A 9,365-nucleotide genomic window follows, 5' to 3' on the forward strand; every position below is an offset into this window, starting at 1 on the left:
TCAAGCCCCTGCTGGGGGTGGGGGCGGGGACGGGACGGACAAGCAGGGGAGGGGGCGCCCGGGTCGCCTCCGCGGGGCGCTGTGAGGCTGCGTCTGGGTTGCGCAGCTCCTGGCCGGCCTCACTCCGGAGGGACGCGTCGCAGGTGCTCCCGGACGGCGGCAGGGACGTCCGCGCGCGACCTGGGAGTCCGTGCTTCTGGGTGTCTGCGGCTCGAGGGTGGGGGTGGGCTGTGGGGTGGGGTGTAGGGTGTGAGCCCCCCGACGGCGGCGGCCTGGCACGTGATGTGCACGTCCTTGTCCGTTCTCTGGACCGAGTTCCAGTACCCAACTCTGCCACTTCCCGGCTATGTGCCTTGGGCTAGGGGAACCGCACCTCGCCTGGCCTCAGTTTCCTCATCTGTACGATGGGGATGATAAAAGTACCCGTCTCAGAGGACTGTTGTGAGGATTAAAAGGTAATACGTGTAAAGCGCCCGAGCACAGTGCCTGGCTCATAGCAATAAATAAATAAAAATAAAATAAACTATGACTATGCATCGTTTGTATGAGGCAAGTGTCTGGATACGTGATGGTCGCGTAACCTCATAGGAAACGTGGGTATTTGTGATGTGTGTGTGCGTCTTTCTATGTAGGCGCATGTCTGCATCTTGATATATGTTGTGTGTCCCTGTGTGCTGTGTGTAAATGACCGGGTAATGTGTCTCTGCAACCTTGTATGAAATGCAGCGTGTGTATCTGTGATGTGTCTGTCCATGTGTTTAGGGAGGTGACGTGTGTATCTTAGTGTTTAGGCAGTTGTGTGCCCACGTTGTGTGTCCACCTGTTTATGTATAATGTGTATGACTGAGCACATTCATATACGGTACGTGTCTGGATACATCAGTGAATGATGGATGTGTGTGCATTTTTGTGCCTGCCTTGGGTGGCTTTGTATACATGTGTCATGCTTTGGGAATGCCATGTTCATGTCTACATATCAGTTGGGACTGTCGCTGTGTACCGGGGTATGTGACATGTGGGTCCGTGTGAGAGCTGTGTGTATCTTTCGTGCAGCTGTGAATAGGTGTGTGCTGTGTGTTTTTGTGTCTGTGATAGACAGTCTCTCTGTGCACCTGCTGCGGGTCCGCGCATATTCGCGCCTGTGGTACGTGTATCCATGTTCGTGTCCGGCATCTGCGCGTCGGTGTGTGTGTGTGTGTGTGTGTGTGTGATGTGCGGGGCTGTGTCTGTGTCTGTGATGCCGACAGCTACGGGTGCTCTTTGTTGTCCACCCGTGGGATGTCTGTGCGTTGTGACTGTGTGTCTCGCCCTGTCGCCGCGGCGTCCGCGCGGATCTTTGTCTGTGGGTGCTTCGTGGCGCGCGCGGGTCTCCGCGATGCCCCGCTGTCCCTGTGTGCCAGGGCGCATCTGCGCCGGGGCCGGCCTGCCTGTGCCTTCCCGGTGCAGCCCGCCGTCCCTGCGTCTTTGTGTGTGACGTGTACGTGTCCCCGTCTGCCGATGGCTGTCCACCTTTGTATGGGATGTGTGCCGAGGAGGGTCTCTGCGACGCGTGGCAGGCATGTGTGGCTGCGAGTGCCTGCCTGACATCTGCATCTTGGCGTGGAGCACACGTGTCCGTGCTGGTGGCGCGTCCCGGCAGAGTCCCGGCCCGGCACTGTGGGCCCTGCGCCCCCCGCAAGGGTCTGCTGGTCCCTGTCTGTCCCTCCTCCTCCCCTCCCTCCTGGCAGCCAATGCTACTTGGGAGCCAGTTGCCATGACGACGCTCCATCCTCCCTCCATCCTCCCTCCTCCCACCCGTCCTCTGACAGGCTCTCTGCTCCCCCAATCCTGGCTGCCCTCGGGGGCGGGGCCCTCATTCTCCCCCCCCAACCTACCCTCTGCCCCCCCACCCCAGCAACCCNAGGTGTGTGCAGGCAGCCGGGAAGCCGGGGCCGCTGGGAGAGCTGGGGGCAGAGGAGAGGATACTATTTCTAAGGGGGACACGGCATAGGAGGCTGGCGCTGGCTTTGGGGGAGACCGAGGGCTTGCGGAGTTCCCTGCTCAGGTGCTTGGGTTGGGGACAGAGGACGTGTGTGTGCTCCACGAGCGCCTAGAAGACATAGGCCTCAACCCCCGTAACTAGGGGGTTCCAGCGTGGGGCAAGAATCTTCTCCCAGCCTGCAGCTGGGGGGCTCCTCTTCTTGTCCAAATAGGGGGGAACGAGACTGGAGCGTATTTTAAATTCTGAGAGCTCCCGACTCCACTATTATACCTCTTTCCTTCAGTCCTCACTGGAAGTCATCCAAGCCCGCGGTGAGGTGATTGGGGGGGTGGTCCCAGCTTAGGGCTAGAGGAGGGACCCCACCCCCAACCCAACCACCTGAGAAGGCCTCAAACTACAACTCCCACAATGCGCCGGGCCATCCGGCTCCTCTGCCAAGGAGCCCCTGGTTGCGGAGCATTATGGGAATTGTAGTCACCACTGGCCCGGCTAGGAGGGACATGGAGTCCGGGAGCTTGGGGCTTGAAGCCGGGACCCCAGCCCAGCGCTGTGCCCACAGATGGATTTGCCCTGGGCCGGGCCCCTCTGGCTCCTCCCTACGCCGTGGTCCTCATTTCCTGCTCCGGCTTGCTGGCCTTCATCTTTCTCCTCCTCACCTGTCTGTGTTGCAAACGGGGTGATGTCGGCTTCAAGGTGAGGTGCATGCGGGGATTCAAGTGGGGAAGAAGACCCCAGGAAGGCCTTGTCCCCCAGACCAAGTAGTTGGTGGGGGAAGAGGGGCAGTAAGCCTAAGAGAACCTTCTGGCCTGGAGTTTTGGCAAGATCCGGAGTCTTGGGGTGAAAATCGGGGGACCGTTCTGAGAAAGATGGGAAGGCAGCTGACGAAAAGGACGATGGCGTGTCTCAGCCCTGCGTTCTCCCCCCCGACCCCTCCCGACCCCAGGAGTTTGAGAACCCTGAAGGGGAGGATTGCTCCGGGGAGTACACTCCCCCGGCGGAGGAGACCTCCTCCTCACAGTCGCTGCCCGACGTCTACATTCTCCCGCTGGCTGAGGTCTCCCTGCCGATGCCTGCCCCGCAGCCTTCACACTCAGGTACTCGGCCCTCCTTGACTAGGGTCCCATAGTCCCAGGGGCCAGGGTGGAAAACCCTGAAGGTCTTCCCACGGGGGCCGGGGAGCCGAGGTCTCAGGCAGCCAAAGGGCAAGGCAGAGGCGGGAGCCGCAGACTCTTGGAAGCAGATGTAGGGAGTCAGAGATCGTCTCGGTGGAAGCCATTGCTTAATCCAAAACCCGGAGTGGGGAAGTTGGTGGGGCTCCCTCCGGTGAGGTCAGCCTAGATCGCAGTCTCAGAGGCAGCCAATGGCAGGCTGAAGCCACGTCATTGGATCTTGAAACGCCAACGGGAAGGACTGATTGGATGCTGGGAGCCCGGGGACAGCCAATGAGGAGGCTGAGATCCCAACATGGACTGTTGGGGCAGCCAATGAAAAGAGACTGGTATCTGCTTTGACCCCAGTCCCCACTGAGTTGGGGGAGGGGTGTCAGTGGCATTTAGGAGGGGAGAGAGACTAAGAGGCCTCCCCTTTTTGCCCCCCTACCCCAGACATGACCACCCCCCTGGGCCTGAGCCGCCAGCACCTCAGCTACTTANCTGGGAGAGATTTTCTCCGACTACACCCCAGCCCAGGTGGTGGTGAAGGAGCTCCGAGCCAGCGCGGGGCCCTTGGAGCAGCGCAAGTTCATCTCGGAGGCGCAGCCATACAGGTACGGGCGACTTTTCCGCGGATGTGGGCCCTGGAGGCCCGCAGATATGGGCCTGGTAACCTTTGGGAGTGGGAGGAGCATAGCGCGGGGTCCAACCTGGCTCGAATCCTGGATCTCCGTCTTCCTGGCTGTGCCACTTGGTGAACACACTCTCCCTCTCTGAGCCTCAGTATCTTCATCGAGAAAGTGAGTCCGGGAAGCCCGAACATTCTCACGGGGGCTTTGAGGAGCTGTGTTGCCTTACCCCTCCTCCCACCCCTACTCTACTGTTAGGTCGGGGAAAGCAGGACCCTGTCCGAGCGTCCCTTCCTCGGTCTCCCCTCCGCTCTAAGGGCTTCTAGAGAAGAACTAGATAAACATTTGCTACCTAAATGGATTGTGAGGTAGTAATTACCCTGTCACCGAAAGGATATGTATACAGAGGCCTTTCATCAGACGGTTGTAAAAGTGGGCTGTACCCTGAGAGATTCAGACACTGGATTTTATCACCTTCATGTTCTAAAACCTCCCATGGCTCCCTATTGCCTACGGGACGAAGCCCCACTCCTCTGTACAGCCCGCAGGCCTTGCAAGTCTTGCCCCTGTTCCCCTTCTGCCCCTGGACCCCATGCCCCAGCCACCCTGGCCTCTTACCAATCCTTTCCCATATCAGTCTCTACCTCAGGACCTTTGTCTTTGCTGTTCCCTCTGTCTAGAATATCACTCCTGGCTCACCCACGCACCGCTCCAGATGGTGGGCTCTCTTCCCTTCCTTAGGTCTCTGCTCAGAAAGACCTTCCCTCACACACATAAGGAGGGCCCCGGGATGCTCCCTTACATCGATTCATGCGTTTCCTTCATAACACGTATCCTAGTTTGTCATTTATTTCTCCTGTTTATTTGCTTATTTGGCATGCTGGCAACCACTCGCCACATATGGCTATTTAAATTTATCTGAAATAGAATGAAATCAAATTAAAAATTCCTCTCCTCAGCTACACCCACCTCATCTCCAGGGCTCAGTAGCCACACATGGTCAGGGGCGCCCCTGTTCGGCAGCTCAGATCTAGAACATTCCCGCCTGCACGGAAGGTTCCGTTGGCGAGGGCAGGGCAGCACCGGCAGCTCGGGGGGGGGTGGGGGGGAGGTGTCCATTGGCCCTTTGTGGACGTCGGCTGAGTGAGCCAGAGACCTGAGATCCAGTCCCCGCTTAGCCATCGTGTCCAGCTGGGTGACCCTGTGTGGGTGGGTCACTTCGCCTCTCCGAGCCTCCATTCCCTCTTGGATTAAATGGGAAACGTCATCCCGGCCCGCGGGGTTGCGGGAGGATTTGAGAGCAGAAGTGGCCCGCCTGGGCCGGGTTAGCAGGTGCATCCGAGCACCCGTCCACACCCGCCTTCCTGAATCTCCCCACGTTCCGAGCTCCAGCTGCTTTTCCAGTTCCCCAGTACGTGCTGGAAGCTTTAGGAACTTTGTTTCACGAGTCTCGGACCAACCAGGAGCGCTCACCGGCCCCTGCCTCCCGCCAGACCCACCCGGGGGTGAGGGGCCGGAGAGTAACTCCACGGAAATAACTCTGCGCACACCTACCCCGAGCCAGGCCCTGGGGCTGCAAGGCCAGAATGTTCTAATTGTCCTACGGGCCCCCCAGGCCGTGTATCCGGGTCAAATCCTTCCTTGTGCACATTGTTACGGAGCCCCCCCTCCCCCTCCCCCCAGGTACAGGGAACGCGACCATGCGAACAAAAAGCCCAAGTTTCTTGTCCTAGCGGAGCTCACCCCCTAGTGAAGGAGAGAAGCAATACACAAGGAAGAAAAAATTGAGAAGAGTCAGAGGCTCACAAGTGCCGCCGGGAGAGAAGGCTGCTCATATAGAGAGGGGAGCTATGGATGATCAGGGAGAGGGGCAGTTGACAAGGAGGGCTCGGTCACGCCAGCACTGTGGGAAGCGTGCTCCGGGCAGGGGGAAGAGTCAGCTGCACCTGAGGCAGGAAAAACGCGGGGCCGTCTGAAAATCAAACCGTTATGTTAACATGCTAACGTAAAAGCAGTAATGATAGCAAGGGCCTTGCCCTGTGTGGCCGCTCCCCTCCGATCCCATTCAAGTCCTCTTGAGGGAGGGACGTTACTCTTCCTGTCCCCATTTTACAGCTGAGGAAAACTGAGGCACGGAGAAGTGAGGTGATTTCTCTGAGGTTACTCCCCACCACCCCGGCAACGGAGGACGCAGGGGGGTGCTGGCCGGCTCAAGTCGGTGGAGTGTGCGACTCTTGATCTCGGGGCTGTGAGAGTGGACCCCATGTTGGGTGTGGAGATTACTTTTAAAAAAAGAGTGGACTCAGGAGTCAATATCCGCCTGACTCTTAACCACAGTGTGAGGATAAAGGAGGGGGTGTTGCGGTCATTGCAGTGTCCTGGGCAAATGACGTTGAAGCTGAGGCCCGAGGGTGGGGAGGACTCTGCTGAGCGGAGGGCTCATTACAGGGTGAAGTGCAAGTGCAAAGGCGCCTGCGTGTCTGAGGCGATGGATGCATGGGGTGGGGAGGAGGGATGCTGAGGAAGGTCAGGGAAAGACGGGAGTGAGTTTTGCTTTGTCCCAGGTGCAGGGGAGCCACGGAGGGCTGCGAGCAGGCGAGTGGCATGTCAGAGACAGACCGCAGGGGAGAGACCGGAGGCAGGGAGGCTGGGAGGAGGCTGAGAAGAGAGTCTAGGAGATGAGAAGGAGGCTCCAGCCAGACTGTGGGGAGGGAAGGGGCTGAGGCTGAGGGGAGGGAGTGAAGTGAAGGGGAAGGGGGGCCAGGAGTCTGGCCTGGGAACTGGGGGGATAGTGGGGCAGCCCTGAGATGGACACCTGGGGAGGAGGGGGCGTGTGGAGGCGGTGTGAGTGGGGGTGTGGCCGGGAGACCGGAGGTGAAGAAACCCAGACCAAAGAGATCGAAGGGACACTTTGGTTCGCCAGGGAGGCTGGGGTGCGACAGAGGTCTGCGGAAGGGGCTATGTCCTGACCCTGCCACCTCCCCCCGCCCCCCAGGAGCCTGCAGCATCCCAATGTCCTCCAGTGCCTGGGCGTCTGTGTGGAGACTCTGCCCTTTCTGCTGATCATGGAGTTCTGTCACCTGCTGAGAGTCTNGGGGGCTGCGAGCAGGCCTAGGGTCCTAGGAATCTTTGGCAATAACGTGTGTGACATGAGCGGACGTTTCGTGAGCGTGTACTGTAGATGAGCACTCCCTCCGACGGCCTGCGGCGAACTAGCATGCGAGCTGGGTTCTGTTGTTATGAACTCCTAAGTAGCAGGGGAAACTGAGGCTCCGAGGGGCTGCCCACTGAGGGCAGAGGCCTCCCCCATCCTCGCCACGGATTGGCTGGATGTGTGGAGTCCTGGAAGGGGGACTGATGGCACCGATCCCGCCCTCCCCTCCCTCCCAGGGGGACCTGAAGCGTTACCTCCGCGCCCAGCGGCCCCCTGAGGGCCTGTCCCCTGAGCTGCCCCCACGGGATCTGCGGACTCTGCAGAGGATGGGCCTGGAGATCGCCCGCGGGCTGGCACACCTCCACTCCCACAACTACGTGCACAGGTGGCTGCCGGGAGCGGCGGGAGGAGTGTGTAGGGTACAACTTAGGGGAAGGAGGCGAGGCTAAGCGGGTGGGAGAGGGGCCACAGGGAAAGGACTCAATGGAGCTCGCGAGAGGGTGGGGTCGGGAGGGGAGGAGCTACGGTGGGGAGGAGTCAGGAGAGGGGCGGGGTCATAGAGGAGAGGGGGAGGAGCCATAGATGGGGGTGGTCAGAAGAAGAGAGGGAGGAGTCAGGAGAGGAGGCGGAATCGGGAGGGGAGGGGTCACAGAGGGCAGGGGGAGGAGCCATGAAGGGGAGGAGTCAGGGGAGGGGGAGGGTCCTGGGGAGGAGTCATAGAGGAGAAGGAGGAGTCAAGAGGGGAGGAAGCCTGGGGAGGCGGAGGAATCAGGGTAGGCGAATAGGCGGAGGGAAAAGAGGCAGGGGCGGGGCCTGGAAGGTGGGGGGGGTGTGGGCGNGCTGCGCTGGGCGGCGCCCGAACTCCTTGGGGAGCTGCACGGGACCTTCATGGTGGTGGACCAGAGCCGCGAGAGCAACATCTGGTGAGGGGGCCCCGAGGGCGGCAAGGAAGGGGGAAGGGTCGCGGGGTAGGTGGGGGGGGGTATAGCTGTGGAACCCCCCAGGGGGGCCTGGGCACGGCTCTGACCTCTCTCTGCCCTCTGCTCCCCTCAGGTCCCTGGGGGTGACCCTGTGGGAGCTCTTCGAGTTTGGGGCCCAGCCCTACCGCCACCTGTCAGACGAGGAGGTCCTCGCCTTCGTGGTCCGCCAGCAGCACGTCAAGCTGGCCCGGCCGAGGCTCAAGCTGCCCTATGCGGACTACTGGTGAGGGCAGGGCCTGAGCCCCGGCCCCCCGACCCTCCCATCCCCCCCAGGATGTCCCGGAACCCCTCAATGCCATATACACCGCCCACAACCTCACTCCCACTCGCTACACCCCCATCCCGTGGAGTGGGGCCGCCCCCACACCCGTTGCCAGCATCTGCTACTTGGAGGGGGTGAAACTGAAGCAGGCAGGGGCTGAGCTGGTACTTGAACCCTGGTTTCTCCAGGATGTTTGCTTATCTCTGGTCCCAGGACTCATGGCCCAAACAGGAAGGCCACCTAACCCTCACTTCCTCACATCTGCTGCTGTCCCCTCTTCCTGATGTCTGTCCCCTATCGTCCCCCCATCTCTGTAGCACACACACACACATGCACACACCGGGTCTCTGTTCCCCTCTCTCTGGATCTCAGTCCTTCTCTCTCTGGACTCTCCCTGCCCCCCGCCCCGGGAGCCCTCCACCCTCGCACTGGGACTCTGCCTCACTCGCCTGCGCCCCCACCCTCTCCCCCAGGTACGACATCCTTCAGTCCTGCTGGCGGCCACCTGCCCAGCGCCCTTCGGCTTCANCCTGGCAGCCGGCGTCCGCGCCCCCGGCGCCCCACGCCAACCCCTCCAACCCTTTCTATGAGGCGCTGTCCACGCCCAGCGTGCTGCCGGTCATCAGCGCCCGCAGCCCCTCGGTGAGCAGCGAGTACTACATCCGCCTGGAGGAGCACGGCTCCCCGCCCGAGCCCCTCTTCCCCAATGACTGGGACCCCCTGGACCCAGGAGTGCCTGCGCCCCAGGCCTCCCAGGCCCCCTCCGAGGTCCCCCAGCTGGTGTCCGAGACCTGGGCCTCCCCCCTCTTCCCTGCAGCTCGGCCCTTCCCGGCCCAGTCCTCAGCATCAGGCAGCTTCCTCCTGAGTGGCTGGGACCCCGAGGGCCGAGGCGCCGGGGAGACCCTGGCGGGGGGCCCCGCCGAGGTGCTGGGGGAGCGGGGTACCGCCCCGTGGGCAGAGGAGGAGGAGGAGGAGGAGGAGGGCAGCTCCCCGGGGGAAGACAGCAGCAGCCTTGGGGGCGGCCCCAGCCGCCGGGGGCCCCTGCCCTGTCCCCTGTGCAGCCGGGAGGGGGCCTGCTCCTGCCTGCCCCTGGAGCGGGGAGATGCCGTTGCCGGCTGGGGGGGCCACCCCGCTCTTGGCTGCCCCCATCCCCCAGAGGACGACTCGTCCCTGCGGGCAGAGCGGGGCTCCCTCGCCCACCTGCCCCT

At 61.5% G+C, this 9,365-nt stretch overlaps 1 protein-coding gene across 1 annotated transcript in view; it reads left to right on the forward strand.

Annotated features, from left to right (window-relative positions):
* Positions 1 to 1,278: 1,278 nt before the first annotated feature.
* The window catches only part of LMTK3 (lemur tyrosine kinase 3), a 12,553-nt gene continuing 4,466 nt past the window's right edge, over positions 1,279 to 9,365 (forward strand). Inside the window, 10 exon segments of the mRNA XM_077747166.1 lie at positions 1,279 to 1,477; positions 2,541 to 2,674; positions 2,925 to 3,075; positions 3,586 to 3,631; positions 3,633 to 3,746; positions 6,757 to 6,850; positions 7,152 to 7,327; positions 7,701 to 7,838; positions 7,969 to 8,118; positions 8,631 to 9,364. Coding sequence (XP_077603292.1) covers positions 1,279 to 1,477; positions 2,541 to 2,674; positions 2,925 to 3,075; positions 3,586 to 3,631; positions 3,633 to 3,746; positions 6,757 to 6,850; positions 7,152 to 7,327; positions 7,701 to 7,838; positions 7,969 to 8,118; positions 8,631 to 9,364 — 1,936 coding nt within the window.

Source organism: Crocuta crocuta, unplaced genomic scaffold (assembly GCF_008692635.1).
Source record: "Crocuta crocuta isolate KB4526 unplaced genomic scaffold, BGI_CrCroc_1.0 scaffold334, whole genome shotgun sequence".
NCBI classification, from domain to species: domain Eukaryota; kingdom Metazoa; phylum Chordata; class Mammalia; order Carnivora; family Hyaenidae; genus Crocuta; species Crocuta crocuta.